Source organism: Bubalus kerabau, chromosome 6, assembly GCF_029407905.1.
Source record: "Bubalus kerabau isolate K-KA32 ecotype Philippines breed swamp buffalo chromosome 6, PCC_UOA_SB_1v2, whole genome shotgun sequence".
Lineage (NCBI taxonomy): Eukaryota > Metazoa > Chordata > Mammalia > Artiodactyla > Bovidae > Bubalus > Bubalus kerabau.
Window position 1 is genome coordinate 116,107,583 of NC_073629.1, and position 26,648 is coordinate 116,134,230.

The 26,648-nt window shown below is 49.6% G+C and overlaps 1 protein-coding gene across 10 annotated transcripts in view; it reads left to right on the top strand.

Annotated features, from left to right (window-relative positions):
* The window catches only part of AGAP1 (ArfGAP with GTPase domain, ankyrin repeat and PH domain 1), a 562,171-nt gene that overhangs the window by 428,391 nt on the left and 107,132 nt on the right, over nt 1-26,648 (top strand). For all 10 annotated transcript variants that reach the window (XM_055586531.1, XM_055586533.1, XM_055586526.1 and 7 more), the window contains one exon: nt 13,044-13,205. In XM_055586531.1, coding sequence (XP_055442506.1) covers nt 13,044-13,205 — 162 coding nt within the window. The remainder of the gene's footprint in view (nt 1-13,043; nt 13,206-26,648) is intronic.

A 26,648-nucleotide genomic window follows, 5' to 3' on the forward strand; every position in this document is an offset into this window, starting at 1 on the left:
AGAGACTTGGGTTCAATCCCTGGGTTGGGAAGATCCCCTGGAGGAGGGCATGGCAACCCACACCAGTATTCTTGCCTGGAGAACCCCATGGACAGAGGAGCCTGGCAGGCTACTGTCCTTAGGTTCGCAAAAAAGTCAGACACGACTGAAGCAACTTAGCACACATGTGTGCAAACACATAGCATCTTTCTGCTGTGTCCCCAGGGCCTAAAACAGTGCTTCTCACAAAGTAGATGTTGGGTAGTTCCTTGCAGACTGGTATCTTGTACACATAGGTAGTCAGATCATACTCATCTGAGTGGGGGGGCTTTGTCACCTGTGGTCCCCAGTGATTGCCGGTTGCCCTTCTCCAGCTCCAGGACTTTCTGTGCAAAACCAGTGAGAAGGGATTACCAACGGAGCCCACCCTTTAAACCACCCCCTGTGCCCTTCCTCCTGTGGGCTGAGTGGCTCAAGGCAGGAGGGGGTCCTGCTTACTATCCTCCAATCCCTTGACTGGGGTGATTGTTAGGGCCCAGGTGTGCGGAAAGGAATGGAGTTTCTGAGCCGTTCGGGGCCTCCCTTTCAAGTCGCCGGACGTTTGAAGCACCTGATACCATCACTTATTGGCCTGCCACCCACCATCAACAAAGGCTTGGGAACCACAATCAAGCCTCCTGTCCCACGGCTTCAGAGACAGTAGCGAGATGATATACAACAAGAAGTTTTTCAAGTATCATTTTAAATGTTGAGAAGATATTATTTTTGTGACTTTGCAAATTATCATTTGATTTCATCCCAAAAAAAGCCACTGTTGAGTTCAAACATAATGTTACATGTGATGACGCCCAAGGGAAATTAACATCTTTTTAAAAAGAAGGTACAATTTATCATCTTCAGAGGGTAATCATTTATCTTCCAAAGGGCTCAAAACTGAAAGGACATTTAATACAGATTTTTCAGCTGGTATTTAAATAATATTTGAATCCTCTAGGTCATAAATATACAATGATAGAGATACTGGATTTTTTGTTTCTTTCAGCATGCAGAGACTTTCCTTAAATATGTAGGGTTTCTTATGCTACAGTTTGTGTCTTGGCCATTCCTTTTTTTTTGGGGGGGGGGGAAGACTTTACTGAGCACCTATATTTGGTGTTTGGTGCCTACTGGCTGCTAGACACACATAAAGAAGTTAAAGCTCGGGGGGACACCACCATGGAAGGGGGACATCCCCCAGAATCAGGTCACAGCACTTCGAAGGTGGTGGTAGGGGTGCAGTGTTGTGTGGGAGCTGGGAAGAGGAGCAGGGAGGATGTCACGGAAAGGGTCGTCTGGCCCCGAGCTCCCAGCGCCTCTCTAATAGTTATCAGAACTTTGCTTCCTAAATTTATAATCTTCTTTTAGTTCAGTTCAGTCAGACATTCATGTCTGATTCTTAGCGACTCCATGAACTGCAGCATGCCAGGCCTGCCTGTCCGTTGCCAACTCACGGAGTTTACTCAAACTCATATCCATTGATTTGGTGATGGCATCCAAATAATCTTCTTTGGGGATCAGTAATGTATGTTTTTGGTGTTGCAGTTCTGTGTTAGGAGTCCTCGGTTTCAACTTATTGGGGGATTTTTTTTTTCTTTAATAGAGGCATAGTTGATGTCCAGTATCACATTTGATTTAGGGATATGACGTAGTGATGCACAATTTTTAAAGGTCATATTCCGTGTATATTTTTATAAGCGATCGGCTGTGTCCCCTGAGCTGCACAGAATGTCCTTGTCAGTTATTCCACGCAGAGTAGTTTGAGCCTCTTGCTCCCCACCCCTGTCTTGCAACCTCTCCTCTTCGCTCTCCCTGCTGGTAACCACTGGTTTGTTCTCTGTATCCGTGAGTTGGTTTCTTTCTTTATTAGACTCACTAGTTAGTTTTTCAGATTCCACATATAAGGGACACAGTGTTTGTTTTTCTCTGACTTGTTTAACTAAATACCCTCCAGGTCGCTCGGTGCTGTGGCAGGTGACACCTTCTGACTCTTTTATCTGGCTGAGGGGCATTCCTTTGTATGTGTCTATAGATGTCTAGCTAGCTAGCTCGGTAGATAAGTAGATATCTCGAATCTTCTTTACCCATTCAGCTGTTGATGGACACTCGGGTTGCTCCTGTATCTTGACAACTGCAAATAATGCTGCTGTGAACATTGGGAAGCATGTATCTTTTCAAAGTAGTGCGTTGTTTTGTTTTGTTTTGTTTTGTTTTTCAAATAAATACCCAGGAATACAATTGCTGGCTCATATGGTAGTTCTATTTTTAGTTTTTAGAGACACCTCCATACTGTTCTCTATAGTGTCTGCACCAATTTACATTCCCACCAGCAGTGAACAAGGTTCCCTTTTCTCCACATCCCCGCCAACTCTTGGTATTTGTGAATGATTACTGTTAAAAAAAAAAAAAAAAAAAAAAAAAACTTGCTTGCCCTTTGTGGCCACGTTTAACTGGTTTTGAGGATTAGGGCTAAGAGCAGGCCAGTGACCCTCCACGCCCACCTGGATTGCCTGCCTGCTCAGCAGGCAGGAGGGGGATTGCCTGCCCACTCCGTGTTCTGTGTCCAGTGTGTGTATGGATACCATCTCCTCACTGGAATGTAAGCTCTCCAGGACAGGAGCTGTATTTCCTTTGGCTGGCACACCTCTAGCAGAGAGCCTGACCGGGGCGAGCGGGTTTTCTGTCCATCCACTTACCTGGCGGGTGGTTGGCACTGCCCTGAGCACAGGGTCCAGGCACCGGGTGGCACCTTGCCCTCCTCCTGCACTGCCAAGCGGTGTGAGAGGGAGCATCCACAGGGTCCAGGCGCCAGGTGGCACCATGCCCTCCCTGCACTGCCAAGCGGTGTGAGGGAGAGTCGAGTCAGGCTGGCCTGTGCTGCCGACCTGCACACCTGGAGGGTGGAGTTGCTGTCGACCGAGGCGGAGAAGGGGCAGGTTGGGGTGTGGCCGGCCAGGGCCAGGTACTCAGGGGTGCTGTTTCGCCCATTGTGGTGGAGATACTGAGGCCCAAAGGAGATGAAGTACCCAGTCACACAGCCAGGTGGGAGTTGGAGCTGCTTTTCTGATCCCACAGCCGGGTTAGTTTCTTCTCGTGGAACTCATGCTGTGGTTCTCTCCCTGCCCCATCTCCCTTCCTTTATGGCCACTTGATGTCTGCTGTTCTAAGGACTGTGAACTTCTTCATCAGGAGGCATGCGGAATAAGAGCTGAAATGGGAGTCAGCCAGCAAGTGGTACCCCTCACTCCCTGCCGTAGTCAGCGGGAAGTGCAGAACTCATTTTCTTGGGCCCTTCCCTTGTAAACTGCCCTCATGCAATAATTATGAATATTAAAAAATACATGAAAAGTATTGATTTATGGTAAAAAAAAAAAATTGCATTCCATCTAAGCAGCAGGGAAATAGTTAAGCATGCTTAAGCACAGTCTACTCTATTTACCTTTTTGCCAGTGTGACCCTAGAGCAACGGAAGGATCTATCACAACCAAATTACCTTCTGTTTCAGTCTGGGCGTCTGTGTATTAGGATTTCTTAAAGCTGGGAGCACCATTGCTCTACTTTTTCAAACCACATGATGTCAGTAGATGAAGAGCAGGGATGAATGAAGAGCAGAGAGCCATGAAGAAGCAGCCTTGTCTTCGTGTATTTCTATGTCTTGCTCAGAATGAACCAACTGAACACATTCAGGACCCTGGACAGAGCCCTCCAGGGATGGGTGGAACTTTAGCCTGCCTTCCCGCCTCCGTCAGGACCATTTCTTGTGTAGGAGCTGGAAATTTGATTCCAAGTGACTTTTCATAGAAACAGTTAAGTTTCTAAGGACGGGAAATTTTTGTTATCAAAGAAGGATCATGCATCTAATTAACTTCTCTATTTAGCTGAGTTTTCTTCTAGACGGCTCAGCCTTTCCCCAGCCTGCTAGGCCAGTGGAGCCTCCCATGTGTAAGAGAATCTCTTTGTCATTTAACAACCGTCAGAGCCCAACTTGAGAAATGGGTTGTGGCTGATTATGTAAAAAGAGATGAGGCTGCCAAGAGGCAGGAGTTTCTTGAAATGATTTCATTTCCACCTAACGGTACTGCTCAGAGCACCTTTTTGCATTTTTCGGGAGCACATTGGATTAATTTAAACTTGTGCAGCTTGATTCAGCTAAAAATCAACTAGAGAACAATTTAATATTTGACCCTTAGATATAAAATCCTGGCCTGCATTCCCCCAGATTGGGCGATGGTATCAGGACATGATGAGCATCCGGCAGGAGGAAAAACTAAAGGGACCCCAGGAGACGCTTATAGAGCCTGCTGTCGTGGGCAGGAAGGGACAGGTGACAAGGTGGTGAAGAGTGCAGGGCAGCAGCATCTCCCAGGAGGTCGGAGGGGAGGGGTGTGGCTCAGAGAGGGGGAAGACATGAGGAAGCTTGAGAAGAGCAAGTCTCCTCCCACAGGCGTGTGCTGTCCTCTGTAGGACGAGGGGGACGTGGGGCGGCTCCCTCAGAGGAGTGATCGTCACAGGGTCCACCCTCTGTGTGAGACATAGAACCGCATCCCGGCGGGTGGCTGGAGACCCAGGCAACCACGTAAATCCCTGCACTCGATGGTGTGGCCTGAGGCTTGTGACCGGCTTAGCTTAGGTTCCTGAATGTCCCCAGGCCCCTTGGACCACCTGCTCTGACCCCAAGCCTGCAGTCTTTCTAGCCTGCCCCACCACCTTCTTTTGTCTCCCTCATTCCGTGGCTTTGATCTCCGAATACAGTTTATTGTTCAGTCACTCAGTCGTATCCGACCCTTTTGTGACCCTACAGACTGTAGCCCGCCGGGCTCCTCTGTCCGTGGGATTTCCCAGGCAAGAGTACTGGAGCAGATTGCCATTTCCTTTGCCAGGGGATCTTCCCGACCCAGGGATCGAACCCACGTCTCCTACACTGGCAGGCAGGTTCTTTACCACTGAGCCACCATGGAAGCCCATTTAATACAATGACCCCCCCGCTCCCCACCCGTTGCTGCCTTTATTTTCCTTTTGCTTGAAAATAGCTTTATTGAGATTAACACTCAGAGCACATATAATTCACCCGTTTATCGCTGACAGTTCAGTACTTTTAGTATATTCACGGATAGGGGCAACCATTGCACAGGCCTAGAACATTTTCATTGCCTCGGAACAAAACCCCGCACCCTAATTAGCAATCAGAATTTCTGGGGGATTTTGAAGGCTGTTCTGGAAACATATGTCAGTAAGGAAGGGCTTCCAGTAAACGAAGACCCACCCCGACCGGTCTGGCTTCCTCGCCCGAGACCTCGGGGCGGAACGGAAGTCAGCCCAGGCAGGACACCCTTCTCCCGTCTTCTGCCTTCACCCCGGCCCCCCCTATTGTCTTCCCTTCCTCCCACTTCTGTGAGTCCGTCGAATGCTGTGTTGTCGCTCCCTTTTCCCCAGCACCTGTCATCTTCCCGGGCCCCCCACCGTGTCCCCGCTGCCCCTTCTTCTGACACCGTGTACCCTCTGTGTGCGCGCCGCCAGCCGCAAAGGGAGCCGGACAATGTGCCGGGCTCTGAAACATCTTCAGAGATGGGGATTCAAGTAAACCTCCTCCTGTTGAAAGCTCCCGTCAAAAGGACTGTGAGAAGGGGCGAGGTTTTGAACTTCACTTCACACTCAACCTTTTAACAGAGGCCCAGGATGTTGTGATTTCCTTGGATGGCAGAGGTGGCCTGGTTCTTTATTTACCGGCCCACACGTCTCTCTGAGCTCCAGGGAGAGCAGAGCCCTTCGTGAAGGTCCAAATTGGCTTTATACCGTCGGCTTTTGTCTTGAAGGAAATGGGTTTTAATGGACCGGCTCCTGTGATGGCTTCATCTTGAGTGTTTGAAAGGTTTCAGCTCTCCAGTGATCTCCCCGACCACCACCACCCGTCCCCGACAAATAGCTGTCTTTGATCATTTGGAATTCTCGTAATACCAAAACACGAAGATTTTTTTAGTTCTATGTGGTTCCTAATCCTGTCAAATGAGCAAGGTAGGCTCTATTTGAGAGTGAGAAACAACAGCTAATATGCATTCACGGTCCTTTCCCTTTTTTAATTTTTTTAATAGACATTCAGGCTTCTGTTTTATAGTTTTATTTATTTATGGTTTTTGGCCGTGCTGAGCCTTCATTGCTGCATGGGCTTTTCTCTAGTTGCAGCAAGGGGCTGCTCCGTAATTGTGGTGCTTGGCTCACTGCAGCAGCTTCTCTCGTGGAACACGGGCTCTAGAGTACTCAGGCTTCAGTGGCTGTGGAAGGTCGGCTCAGCCGGGCTCCTGGGCTCTGGAGCCCTGCTGTTGTGACTTCCCTTCAGCTCAACGCATGGAGTCTTTCCAGACCAGGGATTGAACCCATGTCTCCTTGCACTGGCAGGCAGATTCTTTATCGCAGAGCCACCAGGGACGCCCTCCAGGCTTGTGAGCATGCCTTTTAAAGCATTCCCCATTGTTCCATCACTCAGTCATGTCCAACTCTTTGCAACCCCATGGCCTGTAGCCCACCAGGCTGCTCCATCCACTGGATTTCTCCAGGCAAGAATAAATACTGGAGCGGGTAGCCGTTTCCTTCTCCGGGAGATCTTCCCCCATCTAGGGATGGAACTCGCGTCTCCTGCATTGGCAGATGGAATCTTTACCACTGAGCCACCGAGGAAGCCCTCTTTCTTCAACACGTAGGAAATTAACAGTCAGCCTGCTCTCAGGACCATCAGCAGCACCCCCAGACAGCGTGCGTGGGGCAGGGCGAGGGAGTCCTGCAGGGAATTCTTGGTGTCCCCTCTGCAGGTCAAGCCCAGTAAGGAGGAGTGGTGGGAGGCGTCCCTCCAGAGCCCCTGGCTCCCTGCAATAGACTCTGGGGGGTGAGGAGCACACGTCTGCTGGAGGAGCACTGGCCGTAGTAATACAGGTTTTGTTGCAGTGCTAACAGTCATGGGGGCACTCAGCTCCCCTGCAGCGCGGCGCAGAAGGACTCCTCCTGCCCGGCACACACACTGGGAGACCCCTTGGGAGAAGCAGGGCCTTGGGAGTCGGGGGCACGGAGCCCGGTCTATTTGAATAGCAGCTGGGGATGTCAAAAACCCATCCTCACACCTGGCACCCACGACCATCACCGAGGCACGCTCCCCGCAACAGTTCATCGAAAATGGCCCAGCTAATGATCGGCTGGGCAGATAATCGGAGGAGAGTTAATTGTAAGGTTCGATATGGCATCTTGTCAGCAGAGATAAGTTGTCACGTTTTCCACTTGAGCTGAAACTAAATGATTGTAAAATAAGTTATGAGTGTCCTTGGGCCTGTCTGCCGGAATGATGGCTAAGAATACATTCCTGGCCCATCAGTCTCGAGCAGGCTGCTTGATATTTATGCGGACGGAATGTTATTTTATTCCCCCTCTAGTCATGCTTGTCAGCTCTCCGAGTGAAAAGTGAAACTGCTTCTTTGACTCATACTTCACGTACTGAAGCTCGAGAGCCTGCAGATTGTTATCATTATTGCTCGTATTATGTATTTTTTGGGGTGTGGGTTGAACATTGATGCCCGATTGGGAAGAACTAATGGCCAGCATTGAGCACGCGGGATGGCAGAGGACCGGCCCATCCCGGCTCAGCGCCGCATCTCAGGGACTCCAGGTCCCTCCATCAAAGCCGGGTGAGAGGGGGCGTAATGAGGCGCTCCCCTTTCTAATTTGCTGTGGCTTTCTTCTCTCCCCGTCTCCCCTCTTCTGCCCTCTGCTTCACCCCCTCGCGTTTTAGGCCATCGACGGGGCCATCTGTCCGGTGTCCACTAATTGATACAAAACAAGATGCGTTATTTGTTCTCAGGAGGAGCGGACTGTGTTCTGCGGGTGCATTTTCAAGGTCTGGGGCTGGGCTGTCAGAGGCTTTTCAGGTTGAGGGATACTATGTCAGACAAGAGGAGTCATCAGAGATGGAAAAGCACAGCACAGAAGCCCAGTGTGTTTTGATGGGTCGTATTTTAAACCAGGGGACTGTTTAAACACCTGCTCTTGAAAGGGAGTTCTCAAGATCTAGGAGCCGGGCATTCAGATACCAGCACCCAGACACGGAACCCAGGTCACTAGAAACCAGAGCATCCTTGACGTGGCACCCAGCCTGGAGAATGGTCAGGGCTGCCGGTGACCCTCTCTGCTCCAGGCCTCCCTAACCACCACCCAGCCTGCCCCTGCTCGGCCTCTGTTGCGACTCACCACCCCAGCCCCATCCTCGGTGCCACGGACGCCAGCCCCTCGCCTGGTGGGTGCTCCTGCTGCTGCAGTCAGCCGCCTGGCCCTGACACACAGTTCCTGGCAGGGCCCTTCATTCCTGGGCAGCTGCCTGGCTTTGCCCAGCGGTCCACCCCAGAGCTGTTCCTGCCCCCACAGACCCCAGCCTGGAGCACCTGGTTTTCCCAGGGACTTCTGTGCCTGCCTCCCGCTTAGCCCACCCGCTGTGGACACCTGGCCACATCGTGGTTATCTGTCGTTCCTCCAGCGAGAGACTTGGGATCACGTGTGCAGGGCTTGGGCCAGCACTGAAGCATTAACCCGGGCAGGGAGAAGAGACAGGGCTCCAGCGTCGCCTGCAGTCTCTAGACTTCAGCAGTGGTGCTCTTGACCAGGCCTTGGTCCTGTGACCAAGCAAGCCAGACGGTAGATGGGAAATGCTTCTCGGTTTCCAAGCAACGGGTACACAGCACTTCCTTTATCCTTGCCCCTCCTTGTCTGAGACGGGATTCCTGGGCTCACAAACAGCTGGTCCTGCTTTCTGGTTTCGTCATAGTGATCATTGTTTCTATTACTAGCTGACAGCCCTGAGTTATTCTGAAAGCTCACCTCCCGCCTCCCTCCCTTCCTGCGGGGCCCAGATCAGGACCCGTGTTTTTTCGTTCTGCCCTTCACCCTCCCCACGCCAAACCCGCTCCTGGCCCCTTCCCTGGCTCCGTGGTTCCTTTTTCTCTGTCACTCACGCTCTGGGTCCTGGCGGCTCCTCCTGGAGCCACGTTAGTGTTAGTGTTCCTCAAGGGAGGCCACGGAGCCAGCCTGCCTCGGTGACTGTGGGCGTGTGGATGGTTCCCCACCTTACTTCTCTCTGCGTGTGGGCGGCACTTCTGTTTACATAGGATTAAAAGTGAGTGAAGACGCTCAGTCATGTCCGACTCTTTGCGACCCTAGGGACTGTAAACCACCAGGCTCCTCCATCCATGGATTTTCTAGGCAAGAGTACTGGAGTGGGTTGCCATTTCCTTCTCCAGGGAATCTTGGTGTTTCTGCCATAGATCTGATTCCCCCTCTTCAAACTCTATTGCCCAGGAGATATAGTTTTTCCTGGAGGTATCAAGCAAGAGGCCAGACCGGCATCCTCTCAGTCATTAAAAGTCAACTCCATGGGGACAGGGGTTTTCACCCTCTAGTCCACGTATGGATGTGAGAGTTGGACCGTAAAGAAGGCTGGGTGCCAAAGAATTGATGCTTTCGAACTGTGGTGCCAAGGGACAGAGGGAAGTAATAAAACACCAGTCCTGCTGCAGCAGAGGGCAGCGGTCTTGGCCTGCACCCCCCCATCTGCCTCCATGACTAGAGGGCGGGGATGGTCACTGGGACCAGTTTCCCCATGCCCTGTCACCCAGCCTGGCACACGGTGGGTTCTTAACACTTCAGAGTCAAAGAGGATACGGACAGAGCATGAAGACTTTTGAAACCTGGGCAGAAAATATTTGAAATGACAAATATAGTCATCGTAAGACTTGAGCACTGACTAACATGTAAAAGGATTGCTTTAGGATCACCTAGTGACCCTGGGGTCCCTGGACGCCTCAGCAGTATCAGGCAGCTTCCGAGCTGTCTGAAATTGTGCACAGGTATTAACTAGACTGGGGGCTTCCCGGGTGGCTCAGTGGTAAAGAATCCACCTGCCAATTCAAGAGATGAGGGCCCAATCCCTGGGTCAGGAAGGTCCCCTGGGGGAGGAAATGGCAACCCACTCCAGTGTTCTTGCCTGGGATATCCCATGGACACAGGAGCCTGGTGGGCTTCAGGCCATGGGGTCGCAAAGAGTCGGACACGACTTAGCGACTAAACAATGACATTAACTAGACTTTTTTTTTCCCTGTGATGTCTATGTACAGTCTTACGTACAGTGGGGTATTTTATTTACAGTGAGATCTAGTATTTTCAAAACATATGTGTATTGGAAATGCTATTTTTAAAAGATTTATATTGTAGAAGACTGGGACCATTGAAAAGGTGAAAAGCTAGCAAGAGAGGAGCCCTCCTGCAGTTAGCCACGCTCCCTGGGCCTGGAGGGGAGGGGAGTCTATAGGGAAGGAGCCAGACCCAGGGTGAGTGTGCCTTTGGTGGAGAGCAGGCAGCAAGTTGGAGGAAAAATGAAGAAGAAATGACCATGCGGATAGAGTCAACCTAGAGTCCCAGTCTCCTGGAGGCAGGTTCTCCTGCAGGAAGGAGCCGTGTGTTGACTCTTACACCCCTCTCAGGACAGGCTCCCAGAGGCCTGTCCCATTTGCAGGGGATGGGAAGAAGGTTGACCCTCCTGACCGAGCAGGGATGGGAAAGGCACTGCTGGTCTTAGGACGTCAGGAAGTTGCTTCCTAGGGCATTCCTGGAGCTGGGTGTAGAGCTTAAAAGATACTAAGGTGTTTTTTTTTTTTTTAATATTTCTTAATACATGCTAAAATGTTGCAGGGGTTCATAAAATAAAAGTATTTTAAATTCAGATTTCCAATATCTCTTTATAAAAATGTTGTTTGCTTATTTGTTTTTGGCTGTGCTGGGTCTTCGTTGCTGCAGAGGCTTTTCTCTAGCTGTGGCGAGCGGGGCGCGGCTCTAGTTGCCACACTTGGTTTCTCAATGCAGCGGCTTCTCTTGTTCTGAAGCACAAGCTCTCAGCATGTGGGCTTCAGCGGCTGTGGCTCCCAGCCCTGGAGCACAGGCTCATCGGTTACGGCCCCCGGGCTTCAGCAGCTGTGGCTCCCGGGCCCTGGAGCACAGGCTCATCGGTTACGACCCACGGGCTTCGTGTAGCTGTGGCTTCTGGGCCTTGGAGCACAGACTCGTCAGTTATGGCCCATGGGCTTCAGCGGCTGTGGCTCCCAGGCCCTGGAGCACAGGCTCATTGGTTACGGCTCACGGGCTTCGTTGTCCCTGCGGCAGGTGGGGTCTCCCCAGGTCAGGAATCGAGCCTGTCTCTCCTGCATTGGCAGGAGGAGTCTTTACCACTGAGGCACCAGGGAGACCCTCAAGTATCTTTATATTCAAAATCAGGTCATCCTGTTCAAAACCCTGCAGCGGCTCCCCAGAATAAGAGCCGGGTCCTAGACAGTGTCTGAGCCCCTTCCTCTCTGATGACACCCTGTCTGAGTCTCCCGTCCTCACTGGCCCTGGCCAGTCTCCCCTCTGTGGTTCCGGGAACCGCCAGCATGCACACCGGGCCTTAGGGCCAGGTTCTGGTGATTTCCTCCTCCCCAAGGTATGCACGTGAGTTCTCATGTTTTCACCATCTTTAATCATTGGCCCACGTGTTGCCTTTTCATCAAGACCCTCTCTGTAGCCCCCCACCCCTCCACCACCTCTGTAACGTCCACTCTCCATGGGCTCCTTTCCCCGTCACCACCTTGTGACGAAGTCTGGGCTGGGACCCCACGGCTGTCTCAATGCCGCTCAGACGGGAGCTTTGTTATTCTCAGCGGTGCATCCCAGACATCTAGAAAAGTGACTCAAAAGAACAGTAAGTGCTCAAAAGAACATTTGTTGAATGAATGAATGTTTATTCATTCATCTCACAGAAGGTTCTGTCTTTTGAGTTAACAAAGATGCTGTGTCATGAAATGATGAATTGTTAGGAGCTTGGAGGTATCTGGATGGTGTTCCTTCATCCCTTTCTCAGTGAACTTGTTTATTCTGCTGAATTGCATGTTCATTTCAGGTCTTTTAAGGGTGTTCTTCTCTCTGATAAAGTTAAAGTTAGACATCATTAGTTGAGAGTTTCACTTCCAGTGCACTGGTTTTAACATTTTGTTAAGTAGGTTCAGCGAATCAAAAATTGCCGGGTCTGCCGTGGGCTTCTAAGCACTGTTGCTGGACATTGGTAACACAGGGAGGCGGCCTGCGGCATCTCACGAGTGATCAGCTGACGTCTGGTCCTACGACGTCTTGAGGGAAGGAGACAGAGAATCAGACATACCTGTATCTTGTGTGTGAGCGCACACACAGCTCAACCCCACTTAAGATAACACTCTGCTATGTATCCCTGAGCATGTCTTTCATTCCTAATAGATCAGATTATTTGTGAGAAGAGAAAAATAAACAAGTAAAAACCTCCCCCCCACCACCACTTTCCTTTTCCAGAACTCCAAACATGCAAAATAGAGAACTTTATAAATCAGATAAAGACAAATGTGATATGATATCACTCATAGGTGGAATCTTCCGAACTTATCTACAAAATAGAAATGGAATGACAGATGTAGAAAACAAACTTATGGTGACCGGGGGAAAGGAGAACGGGTTGGGGCTGACATATACACATGACTATATATAAAATAGTAACTAAGAACAACCCACTGTGTCACACAGGAAACTCTACTCAACAGACTGTAATGACCTATATGGGAAAAGAATCTTAAAAAAAGAGTGGGCGTATGTATATGTATCACTGACGCACTTTCCTGCACACCTGAAGCTAAAGCAACATTCAAATCAACTCTACTCCAATAAAAAAAATTTTTAAGTAATAAAGTTGGAGAAGCACTGGTCTTAAAAAAAAAAAAAAAGGAGGACTTTCAATTCTCCTGAGCAAAAAGAAGATTCCGAAAGGGGCTCCTGCTTTGGAATGGCAGGTGGCGTGTTCGGGCATGGGGCGCCCTGACCTCTGAGCCCCCGGTTCGGAGGCTGTTTCCGGGGCTTGGTAACTGGAGGAACGTTGCTGTGGTCCTTGGCAGAGTCTGGTTTCTCCGTGCTGACCTCTGCGCTCTTTTCCTTTTCCGGTCCGGCGGCAGACACGGGGCTGGGTGACCCCCTGTGCTCGAGCCCCAGCATTTCCAGCACCGCCAGCCCCAAGCTCGACCCGCCCCCCTCCCCTCACGCCAACAGAAAGAAGCATCGGAGGAAGAAAAGCACGAGCAACTTCAAAGCCGACGGCCTCTCCGGCACCGCTGACGGTAAGGCGCCCCCCCATCCCACCCCACCTTCCAAAGACTTTCAGGGGCAGAGTTCACGTTTCTGAAAAGTGATTCTCACTCCTCTCATTTGTAGCATCATTTACCCTCCGAACCACAAATGCTCGGGGATACAGGTCACTGCGTGTGCTTTCTGTTTACGAGGCGGTGCTGGGGGCCCTCTCTCTACCCACTGATCCTCCAGACTGCCCAGCCACATCAGCTGTCTTAGCTCCTGACAGCTGCCGCTGGGTCCATGGTGACACGGTGGCCCAGCCCCCTAGTCATCCGGGCAGGTTGTTTGGTCTTTCCCGACCTCGGCAAGCTGGGTTCGGGTGCCCGCTCCAGCCGAGCTGTGCCCCGTTGTCTTCCTCCAAAAAAGACCAGGCTCCTGATGTAGGAGTCTCCCCTGCTCCCCGCTAGACTGAGCTCGAGTTAAGACAGCCGCTCCGACCCTGGCTTCCAGCTTCGTCTGATGATAACCGCCCTGTCTATTAATGCCCATCACTCTTGTTGTTTTGTGAGCTGCATTAGTATTTCTGTGGGCACCGTCTGTCTTGATTCTCCTCTGACTTGTTGAAGTCAGGTTTTATGCTCAGGGCTGGGCCCACGTGATCTTTCAGAAGTGGCTCCTTCTGATGGAGTTACTTTTTTTTTATTCCTTGGTGTGTGAGTGGAGGTGGACATGCACACACAGGCATGGTGGGAGGTGAAATTAATACATGGTAATAAACAAGTTAAAGAGATACTGCAAAGGAAAGTTCAAATGTGAGAACATTGTATAACATGAATAATGATTGGTGAGACCAGTGAGAGTAAAGGAGTCTGGTTTCAGCAAGGATTCCATGTGTGCCGGAAACAACCTTTGTAACTTACGTCCTTTTCTTTCTCTATCTCTGCTGCACTTTTTCGGAGATACTCTTTTGACTGTTCAAACTGCAGGTTTGAGTGTGAAAGAAAGTGCCTGTTCCTTCCTAATATCTGGAGATAAGCTTAAATGAGATAAGCCCATGATGCATTTGTTAGCAAGGCAGGAGCAGAGTTTACAGTACAAGTGCTGTGTCGTTTACCGTAATTCTGTGAGTCCGTGGCATTTTCATTTATAATGAGGAGACCGAGGTTCAGAGTGTCAGGGAGCTTGCTGGGGCTCTCATGGTGCCAGGAAAGAGTCTAGAAGCCCTTTTTCAGTGCCAGTCTTACCATTTTGCCTCCCATTGCTTCCTGCTAACAAGTTTAGCCCATAAAAACCGATTTTCTCCTGTTATGATAAATGAGGATGATTCTGTTATATCAGCAGTGGTGAAAAATAATGATTGTGGATCAAAGCACCCACTCAGACACCACTGGCCTTCCCATTGGAAAATAAATCGCCCACAGATGCTGAGCATTGATGCAACGCCTTCCAAAAACTTCAGCAGAAAGCCCCCAGCCACAAATGGGTGGCCACACACCCAACCCCCTACAAGAGGACTGGGGTAAAGTCAAGATGCGTGGCCACCGGCCAGGTGGGGAGCAGGTGCCCCACGGGCCCCGGGGAAGAATAGGATCTGCCTCAGGGGAAGGGCTCAGGCCCATTTCACAGATAAACATCCACTGTGCTTGCCATGTGTTTCCAACGAATGACTTTTATAAAAAAGGTACCACTTGGTAGAAGCTGATTATCAAGTCCACCTATCACTTCATTACACACATTTCATCCCTTCTAATCATTCCACCCACCTCCTGGCGCAGTGAACACTGTGTGAATAAGATACAGCCTGAAAGTAAATTAGTAGCGGTTGCGCGTTTAATTGGGCTGCCGGTTCAAATCAGCATCTTTGTCATCCAGTGGGTTCGCAGAAAGTTCGAGAAGTGACAGGAGGCTTGTCGGATGCCTGGAATGCTTCTATCTTCCGCTTCCTGCGTTACTGGGGTGGGACTGTGGGCTCTGAGCGAAAGCCTGTGTCGAGGCTGAGTCAGGTCCTCAGCCCCAAGCCAACCACAGACCCTTTCATTAAGGGCCTTCCTGCCGAGGTGGTGATGCCAACAGAAAGGCAGATTCAGAAGCACCCAAATTAGAAATCACAACAGCATCTCAGGCATGTTTGATGGGTGTCGGTTGATGTGTGTTCAGAGGTTCAGTGCTAATGACTAGAAAGGACACCGTGCCTCGCTTTGTAGTTAAGAGGACCATCCCTATGATGCCATATCCATGACATCTTTCCACTAGAAAATAAGACAAGTTCTCTGTAAAAAGAAAACGGATCATTTTTCCCTAGGAAAAGTTACCTTTCCAACTATAAATGAGTCATTTTGGGGAGACAGGCTATATCCAAGGCATATTATTATTATTATTATTTCACATTTTAACATCTTTGAAGTCAGAACGCATTGTTCAATTGAAATATAATTTTAGATTTACAATGATGCACAATTTTTAAAATTCTCTTAATAACCATTAATCAAAGTGTATTGTGGGAACCATCAAAGCAAAGCCTTCTTAAAATGAAAGCTAGGTGTATATTTTTAGAAGATTGTTGAATTTTAATTATTAAAAATATTTATATTTCTCTTTCCTGCAAAGCATTGTGACTTGTTATTGCCAGTATATTCTCTTTGGCTTGACCTCATGCTGAGCATTTGCAACTGCAGATGGTAAAAAGTTCTCTAGATGATGTCCATGAAGCGGATGAATTGTGTAGGTTTTGAGACGCCCCATTGGATCAGATGACTAGACTCAAATCTCTATAGAGAATAAGAAACTTTCAGTCCCACTGAGAGTCAGCTATTTCACTCCAGGTTCCAGGGAGAACATGGCACCCTCAGCTGGGTCATTGATGGGAATTTTCCACAGGGACTGTCTGTAGATGTGTGGGCAGGGTGTGGGAAGAGCTATAGGGGTGGTATGGGCCCCCAGCGGGTAACAGGGAAAGGAGGAGCTGGTTATAAGACCCAGAGGGAGGCATCCGGGGAAGACCTCCATCTGGGGATGTGTCCTTCAACAGAAGGACACATGCCACCTGGTGACCCAGAGGATGAGGAGCCCCAGAGAAGCCCCTGGCCTCCTGTCCCCAATGCCCCTGGTCCCCTGCCGCCACCTCCTTCACCAAACCAAGGGCGGTGGAGGGCAGGCAGGGACGAGCTAGCAGAAGCCATGAGCGCTCGTGCCTTTCCTAGTGCCTCTTACACACCCCTGGGCACATCTGGGCCCTGATCTAACATCAGTGCAGTAGACCAGAAGTCTCTGTCCCCTGTGGCCCCCCAAGGGCCTGGCCTGAGCCCTGCTGAGGGAGGGGTCGGAGCTCCACGTGTGCACGTCTGAACCGTCCCCCGCCAAGCCCGTAAGGGATCCCCACTCTGCCTAGGCTCTCAGCTGAGCACCAAGTTTCTGGCACTGGGCATTTCTTACCTTTGCGGTGTCTTTGTTCAGAAAGTAAAGACTGAAAGTGTGCCTTCATCAAATACTTACGTTGCCTGAAATTCCAGAAACTCTGTCCACGTGGGGACCCTTGGTGCCGTAACGATCTTCCTTCCCTGACTTCCTCACTGCCCTGGCCCTCATCAGACTCGATTGCACAGCTTCTTTCCTGCAGAAGAACAGGTCTACACAGGATAGTTGAAAACGGTGTAACCTAAATTAACTAGAACAGTGGTCCTCTTCCTGTATTTACAACTTAAAATGAATGGATTGAATCTCGTAAATTACGGGAGTAGCAACTGTGACCAAAGAGTTCCTTCATGAATATTTTGAGTTCCAGCGTGGTCACTGGGTTCAAATATAACCCAGCCCTCATACGTGCTCAGTTGCTCAGGGGTGTCCGACTCTATGACCCCATGGACTGCAGCCTGCCAGGCTCCGTGGAATTCTCCTGTGAAGAATACTGGAGTGGGTTGCCATGCCCTACTCCAGGGGATCTTGCCGACCCAGGGATTGAACTTGGATCTCTGGCCTCTGCAGGTGGATTCTTTCCCACTGCACCACCTGAGAAGCCTATAGAGAGAGTCAATACCATAGAATAGTCCAGCCCCCTCTGGGGTTGGGAGGGGGCTGAGTGTGGAAGAACTGCGAGGTGTGAGCTAGTGTGGGTGGCCTTAAGTATCGTCTGAGGCAGAAGTGCCTTGGAAAGGCGGGGGTGTGTCTGGGTGTTCCCAGCACTGAGAGCTGAGCTGTGTCTTCGGGCAGGTGAGGGCTGACCGCCGTGGGGCTGACCATGGGAGGACCTTGTGCGTGTTCCCCGCACCCTCTGTATCACCGGGCATCAGGCCCCCCACCTGCCTACCTAGAGGCTCCTGCAGATGTGGGTCTGTTCTTTCCATACATGCACTCTCTAAAAATACGTGAGCATTTCCCAGTTCCGTGGCCCCATTTGGAATGATAAAAACACCTTTGTGATGTCTTTACCAGGGAAAACTAGACCATTCGTGAAGAATGTCAGCAATGGGGCACTTCACTGCCGAGTATAACTTTGAGGGTAAGCTTCTCAGAAACCAGCAGCCTCCAGGCTTCCCATGAAAAACGTGAAGGCGGCATTTAGCTTTAAAAAAAAAAATCTTCTGCATCATGAATACTACTTGTATTCTTATTTAATAGACCATCAGGAACAATGGGATTAAAATATCAGTGATAGTCTCGATTTTAAATTGAATTTGACTTGCTCAGAATTATTAGTTATATTTAAGAAAATGGGTAGGTTCAGATCTGGGGGCTAAACTCTACAGTGATTACAGACCAACCAAAGTGAATTCATAGTTAGGGAGTTTGGGATGGACTTGTACACACTGCTTTATTTAAGACGGATAACTACCAGGGACCGACTGTTTAGGGAACTTTGCTCCATGTTATGTGGCAGCCTGGACGGGAGAGGCGCTTCGGGGAGAATGGATGTGTGTGTGTGTATAATGTGTGGCTGAGCTACCCTGCTGTCCACCTGAAACTGTCACAACGCTGTGAATTGGCTGTACCCCAATATAAAAGTTTTTTTAAAAAAACAAATGTAAACTCAGATGTGGGGAAGGAGGGCGGTGAGCCAGCAGGAGGGGCATGAAGGCATGGAAAGACGGTCCCAGCGCGTCCTGGGTGGCCCTGACGGAGATCACTGGGACTAGTGGGTGAAACCTTCAAGGAAGAGGATTTTGGTTCAGATATTAAAAGGAAAACTTTGTCAGAGCCGGGGCTGCCCTGAGAGGCAAGGTTCCAGGTCCCCCTATGGCAAGTTCAGCACTGGTTGGGCCACCGTAGTAAAACCTAGGTTATGGAAGGACGTGAGCCCTGGGGGCCCTGGGCTCATGGCCAGAGTCAAGTTGAAGGGCGTGTGCCTGGATATCCCGTGGGCAGTGGGGATTTTGCAGATCATTAATGACTTGCCATCTTTTGCCGTTGCCTTTGAGTTGCCATCCGTTCTGGGTATTCTTCTTATCCAGGGTCCAGGAGAGAGGTTATCATGGCTGAAACTGTGCCAGTCATCTCTGCAGTCCCGGTTCCGGGTCCCGAATCGGGTAGTTCTCGTTAGTTTTATGACATTCATGCAAGTTTGCATCAGGCGTTAATTTCCCTGTTTCCCCAGTGAAAAGGCAGAAGTAGAGAGAGGTTAAGTGGCTTTCTTGTCCAGGGTCAGGTTGCTGGTAGGTGACAGAACTGTCTCTTGATTCTCTGCCTCAAGCTCTTTCCACCAGGCAAAAAGCAAGTCTTTGAGGTGTGTGGAGCGGCTTTTAAATCTAGGAGTGGGGCAGGCAGAGTGGCTTCCTTGATATTTCTCAGATTCCATGTAAAGACCCTGACTTTTATATGGATCATCAAATTCAGAGGTGGTAGAGAAAAGATGTTTCTTTAAAAATGCGGGACCAGTCTGGATTTACCCAATCTTATTATACAAGAGAGGACTCGGAAATCTTGTTGTTGTTGGGGTTTTTGTTTGTTTCTTTGTTATTGTTTTCTTTTTGTTTGATTTTTTTAATTTATTTTTTGTCCCCTTGGGTTCTTGGTGCTTTGTTCTAAAGGTCTCAGAACGGAATTTATTTTATCCTTCTCATCTCCATCCCTTGGTTGTTCATTCTGAGTCTTTTTGGACCCATTGTATGGTTGATCGTGGATGAACACTGAAATATTACTCGGTAGAGGAAACATCACAATGAATTGCGCATCGCAGCTGCACCCACTAAGCCATCTGAAGTGAGGCCTCCAGCATGATTACAAATTTCATTACCTCCACTTAGCAGAGGTCAGATGAGACTTAGTCTTCCTCCGTTCTTTCAAAGCACAACCTAAAGTTGTGAATCATTTTATTCTTTCATCAAATACCATACAACAAGCACAGAGGAAGCTCTGTGTGTTTGGCTCAGTGGGAAACAAGACAAATAAAAATCAGTTCCTCTCTCACCCCAAGGCATTCAGTGCCTTAATATGGGAATAAGACACACACCGAGGGCACTTACCTTGTGGTCCAGTGGTTGAGAGTTCGCCTTCCAGTACAGGGGATGCCGGTTCAATCCGTGGTCAGGAAACCAGGAACCAGAGTCCCACATGCTGAGGAGGTACTAAGCCCACTCACTGCAGCTGCTGAGCTCGTGTGCTCGATGTGCATCACAACAAAAGAAAATAAATAAATATATTTTTTTAATAAGATATGCCCCAGGGACTATACCTGTGATTTCAGGCAGAATATGTAAGAAGGGCATGGGTGGTCCAGAAGAAAGATAAACCAGCAATGAGTTGTAAAAGTCAGGGAGAGCTAACATGTAGAACTTCATGTTAGATTCTGCAAATGTAATACACAATGGTTATCTTAGTTAATAAAATGCCACAAAAGGCATCACTCTTTGATTAAATGTCATTATTTACAGCAGCCTAAAACCCCAGTGGTAGTGATTGAATTAGTCACAAAACAGTTTCATTTTCACCTCAGTCAGTTCAGTTCAGTCACTGAGTCATGTCCAATTCTTTGTGACCCCATAGACTGCAGCACGCCAGGCCTTCTTGTCCCTCAGCAACTCCCAGAGTTTACTCAAACTCAGGTCCATCAAGTCGGTGATGCCATCCAACAGTCTCCTCCTCTGTCGTCCCCCTCTCCTTCTCTGTCGTCTCCGTCTCCTCCTCTGTCGTCCCCTTCTCCTCCTGCCCGCAAGAAAACAGATGTTGCTGTAATTGATCAGTGTCCTTTCATCATAGGAAGAAAGTTTTTTTAATTAGTTGATATTTTGGAAGACACTTGGAGAGGAAATGAAGAATTCTGCAGGAGCATTGTACAACTTTTTTTCCCTACATACTCATTTTTACAGAAAAGCAGCAGCTGCAGGTGTGTGGGGGCTCAGGTTCATCTGTGACCAGTGGGTGATGCTGAGTGTCGGGCAGTTGGGAGCATTGCTGGGTAATTTGGGGATTTGGCAGGGCAGTTTGTTTCTTTTGTTATTCAAGCGTCTTTTCACCATGATGCTCTCACCTTTCCTCTGTGGGCACAGTTAACACGCTGGTTGCTCCATATTACGTGCAATGGAGGACACGTGACTGCCAAGAAACATAATGATGACCAAGAACCTGCCACTATGGGGCCTTTCTTATGGGATTTTGTGTTATTTGGAAGTGGTTAGTGGGGGAAGTCGGAGAAGGCAATGGCACCCCACTCCTGTACTCTTGCCTGGAAAATCCCATGGATGGAGGAGCCTGGTAGGCTGCAGTCCATGGGGTTGCGAAGAGTTGGACACAACTGAGCGACTTCACTTTCACTTTTCACTTTCATGCATTGGAGAAGGAAATGGCAACCCACTCCAGTGTTCCTGCCTGGAGAATCCCAGGGACGGGGGAGCCTGGTGGGCTGCTGTCTATGGGGTCGCACAGAGTCGGACACGACTGAAGCGACTCAGCAGCAGCAGTGATGAAAATCAGAGAAGACTGAAAGCTGTCAGGTGTCGCCATCGTGGGTCACTCTTGGGTCTCCTGCTTTGTAAACACGCAGCAGTGTGTCTGTTCCATGTTATAATCTTGGCAGCTGCCATCCATGGAAGGAAAGCCAGTCAGAGGTCTCCATCATCCACTCCATCAAAATTCCACCATCAACCGTATTTCCTCCTAGCAGTAAAGACTCCTTCACGGAACCTCCTTGTTAGTAAACTAGTTGGAGTGCCTCTGAATCTTTGAACTGAGTAGTTAATTAGAGCGAATGTGAAATACGGAGAACTGTAACATCTTCCTAGAAGATTTCCCCACAACGCGGGACCTTTGATGAGGGGGCCAGGATGGCTGGGGTTCTTTGCCCTTGAGGCGGACGTGGTAGGAAACACTGGATATCCTGATGGACTTGCCTACTCCCCACAAACCAGATCATTTTTCCTGAGAGAGTTCTCAGGTGGTAACTCCAGCTTCCACAAGAATGAACTTGCTAAAATTGAGTAGATGTGGGTTTACTCTAGACATTGACATCCTAGATGGGGCACAGTTGACTCAAAAGCCATCCTGCAGGGTTCAGTCCTTCCAGCACAAACACACAGAAGCTGGCGGTGCGCACAGATCCTTTGTGGAAGGCTGCGGGTCGGAAATAAACAAAGATGAGTTGATCACAGCAGGAGAAGCCAGATCAGACGATTCCCATCATGATGAGCCGACAACAAGAGAAGGACTTTTTGGTCCTTTTTTTTTTTTTTAAGTACACGCAAACGAAAGCGTTAGATTGAGTTCCATGAAAGTGCATTAATCACCTAGTGCAGGCCAAGAGCTATGCCTAGGACTGGATGGAAGAGTAACTGAGGTGGCCCCTGCCTTCAGAATGCCCACTGTCCAGTGGAGAAAGCGGATCTGTAAACAAACGGTGGCCACTGGAGCAGCCTGTGCAGGAAGCCCAAGGGACCCCAGCCTAGCACCTTGGGTCCTGGAGGCACCAGCGTGAAATATCTGCTATTCAAAAAAAAGGGAGGAAAGCACAAAAAGTGAACACATGAGAAATCTTGGTATAAGATGGCTTGGGAGCGTCCCAGATGGCGCTAGTGGTAAAGAGCCTGCCTGCCAATGCAGGTGACGTGAGAGACGTGGGTTCGATCCCTGGGTCGGGAAGATCCCCTGGAGGAGGGCATGGCAACCCACTCTGGTAGTCTTGCCTGGAGAATCCCACGGAGAGAGGAGCCTGGTGGGGCTACAGTCTCCATGGGGTCATAAAGGGTCAGACACGACTGAAGCAGCTGAGCACACACACAGGTGGCTTGGAGCTCCAGCCACAGACACCCCTGGTGCAGTAGGACACACTCCACTGCCTGCCGTACAGATGAGCAGACTCCCCTTTGAAAAGTGTGGACTGTTCTCAAGCTTGCTTTCTACGTGTACAGGTGTGCTGCAGAGCCCTCCTTTTACTGACCCTAATGCTTGGAGTCTTCCTTTTACTGACCCTAACACTTGGAGTCCTTTTTCTGCACAAGCCTCTCACAGCCTCCAGTGTCCATCAGCAGAACCCAGGATGGGCGTTGTCCTTCAGGAGCCCTGAATTGGAATTCTGCCTGGGTGGAGAGACCCACCCCCCCCCAGGTCAAACTGACTTTTAGGGGATCCTCAGATAATTTCTCACCTTCTTGATATTCTCAAAATAATGGTAGAGCTGTCAGAGTCTTTGGAGAGCATTTCATTAGCCATGAAATCGGGGGTGTGATATGATCTGCTCAGACCAACGTCCAGGAAGGGCAGGCCGAGTGCGGGCCACTGGTGTGTTCTTCGCCATCGGATGGCTTGTGTCCTTCTTCTCCTTTTGCCTTCCGCGTGTATTTTATCACAAAGGGATGCAAACGGAAGCTGTCATGCTCAGAAGATAGACATGATGGCATGTCTACATCTCTTGAGTCTCTGCCTCACGCAGCCCCCAGACCCGCAGATGCTCTACATTAGACACAAGCGTCCGGGCGACTTCAGGAGATAAAGGCGCCCGGGAGGCTTGTACTCAGATGTTCTAGCTGAGTACGCTGCCTCTGTGCCCCCAGCCCTAACAATAATGAAACGAGGCTGTGTTTTATCTCACGTGTAGAGGCGACTTCATTCTCTTCCTGAAGATATAAAACATACCCACAAAAAGGATGGAGACGAAATGCAAAATGCAGTCTGTGTAAAAGCAACTCGGCAAACAGGAAATATCAAATAAAAACTCCATATGCTTTGGGTCTCAGTCTGGTTTAGCCACCATAACAGAACCGCAGACCAGGTGGCTTAAACAGCAGAAAGTTATTCCTTTCCATTCTGGAGGCTACATCGTTCAAGATCAAGGTGCAGGCCCACTGGGTTCCTGGCCTACAGGGTCAGCTTTCTCACCATGGCCTTTCCTCGATGCACAGAGAGCGCTCTCTCTCCCTTTCTTGGAAAGGCACTAACCATGTTCTTTGGGCCCCACCATCATCTTCAGATGTCAGCACATTGTGGGTGACGAACAGCAGACAAACTTTGGGAGGACACAGACGTTCAGTTCATAAAGCCTGTGACCTCTTCCTGTGTGTGGTATTCTTGGATCCGGTCACTCTGCAAATCACCACCCACTGTGTTCACTGCCCCAACCCTCCCCAGGGTCTTGGGTCCCTTGTTGGAATAGGTCTCTAAGTCCCCAGGGAAGAAGCCGTGGTTCAGTGACTGCTCTTAAACACGTGTTACTTCATTGCATCCTTCGTACAACCCATAGTGTCAGAGGGGGAGGTGGCGTTATCTACTGTTTTCCCAAGTGAGGACTACAGTTGGGTGACGTGAAGTGATTTGCTAGAGGCGGGCAGGTGAGTGTGACTTGGGGGTCTGCCTCAGGCCTCTGGGACTCAGAAGTCTGCATGATCTGCCTTGCACCTACCTGTGCTGTCCACCTGGCCGGGCCCTCAGTGGCTCGGGCGTGACGAGGAGTCTTCTGCAGGCATGGCTCAGCCCTGAGGCTCCTGGAAAGGCTTCTCCCCATTGCAGCCGGGTGCCCACCACCCCCACCATGGCCCTTAAAGAACCTGGAAGCAGCGATTCCTTTACTAGCTTTGACCTCAGCCTCTTTTCTCAGGACCCCGTTACGACACGGCTTCTTCACAGACAACATGGCTCTTGCTGCATGCGTCTGTGGCAGGGGGTGTACATTCCAGGAAGGCTGAGGATCACTGCCTCAGCTGCTTTGCAGACAATTAGAACATGCGGGATTAGAGAACGTCCAGGGGACATGACGTAACTTTTTTTGGACTTAAGGATGTTTGACTCAGAGGCAGTCAGCCCAGCTTTTAAGTTCATTATGAGGACCACGTCCTTTGTGGGCCTTTGGAGTTGGGGAGCGAGCGTGTTTAAGGACAGTCGGAGGGAGGAGGGGAGCTTTTGATCTCGCTCCCCGTCATTCATTGGAACCCTGCCTTGGGCTGATCTAAGTCTGATCAGATGTCCGTCTCATCTTGCTGGCGGGTCTGATCTCCAGGCACTCGCCCTTGAGCGGGTGTGGCTTGAGATGAACTCGGTGTGTTTATTTAGGAATCTTTGCTAATGCGCTCCTGCCTTTCAACTCCACCCCTTTCTCATCTCAGACACATGACGGGGCCGCAGGTATTAAGCCCAGGATGTTAACCGCCAATGAAAGAAGAAGGTATGGTGAAAAACTTCAGTCGTCGCCCCTGAGATGCACACACAACCTAACAAGCCTCCTTTTGTACTCGGGACATGGAGAAAATTGGCCATTTGTCTGTGGGGTAATGGGCTTTGCTGCCGCAAGAGCATCTCTCAAATGGTTAAATTCAATGACATTATCTCTGAGTTCATGAAAGCGACTGCCGCACACAGTTTAATTCTATTTAATTTTTTTAAAAGGAGGGGAAAAAAAAAAAGCAGGAGGGAAAATGTTTTAGTTTCTCTTCAGCTGATATCTCCCTGCTTCTTCTTAAAAGTGCCTTTCTAGTTGCCGTGCGGTGATGTGATCATTATCTGCCACCTTGTCGCCTTGCCGCCTCTGCATGCAGTAAAATACAAAAAAAAAAAAAAAGAGAGAGAGAGACAGACCGGGAGAGCTTGTGAAGTATGAGTTCCTATCCGAAGACTCATTGCCTGCGATCCGTACCGCTTGACAGTAATGATCTTATTACAGTACTCTGGACCTTGAAGAGATTTCGTGAGGAGAGCGAAAGGACAAGCCTCCATGTAATCAAGTGGTGCTGAATATTCCACGCGTTTCTGATCACCCGCTGATTGGCCACCGTTCTAGCCCATCTTCTAGTCAATTATGCATGGCCCCTGTGCTCCTCGCCTAGTCAGAGACATTGATGGCTCGTGTCTGGGTTCTGGCAGGCAGCCAGGGGGTTTGAAGCGCCACACACACCGTCCTCCCAGGATAAGTGCTTTTTTCGTTGGAATTGATTACTTTTCTTTGAGTTTTGCCTAATAGCAAAACTGCATTTGGAGAGGACTTCAGGTGAAAAACGGACACATTAGCCGTTGAGAGCATCCGAACTCCTAGTCAATTTTGTAGGCTTCCCTTGTCTCCATCTAATTTCTGTTTAATGAGAGCGTGTTGGAGAATGCTGGACGTGTTTCACGGCACTGGCTGCCAAGCCCACGTGTAGCACGGGGAGGACCTCAGGGACGGGACCTCAGTGGTTCGGGTTCCTGAATTAATCCAGGTGCTGTCTCAAGCTTGGGGAGATAGATCTCTTGTCGGTGAGTTACCGTCTCAGCAAAAAGCTTTAATTAGCTAGAGATATTTCCGTCTGTAGGAAAAGAAGTAATGAGTTCTTCCTGCCATCCACTGGCCCACCTTTAGTCCTTGTGGGAACTGTGTCCACGTGCCTGGGTGTGGTGACCTCTGCTGCCTGTGCCCAGAGGACTGTCCCCTGTCCCCTCGCCCTCTCTCCAGCTGTGTACCTCCTGTTACCCGTCTCCAAGCATCAGTCACTTATTCGTGTCTGACTCTTTGCGACTCCGTGGACTGGCAGACTGTAGCTGACCAGGCTCCTCCGTCCATGGGATTCTCCAGGCAAGGATACTGGAGTGGGTTGCCATTTCCTCCTCCAATCAGTCTCCAAGCCTAGTGAGATTTGAAAGGATGGGATTTTTCTCCTGCCAGAATAATTGCTTGATGCCACCTAATATGAAACTACTGGTTAAGCACATGTTAATACGTTTGAGAAAAAACTGTCATAAGTCAAGATTTTTTGCTTCCAAATTCAGATTCTTGACATGTAGAATGTCCATTGAGTCAATGATGCCATCTAACCATCTCATCCTCTGTCACCCCCTTCTCCTCCTGCCCTCGATCTTTCCCAGCATCAGGGTCTTTTCCAATGAGGTGGCTGTTTGTATCAGGTGGCCAAAGTATTGGAACTTGAGCGTCAGTCCTTCCAATGAATGTTCAGGGTAGAGTTACTTTAGGAAATTCCCAAGGGCTCGGTGCACCCCGTATGGGAGCTGTAGAAGGCAGAATCTTCAGTTGCACACTGGGTACCTCAATACCCTGATTTGACTCTTCATGACTCAAGAGTGGGTGTTATAGCTTCGTTCTTTGACTT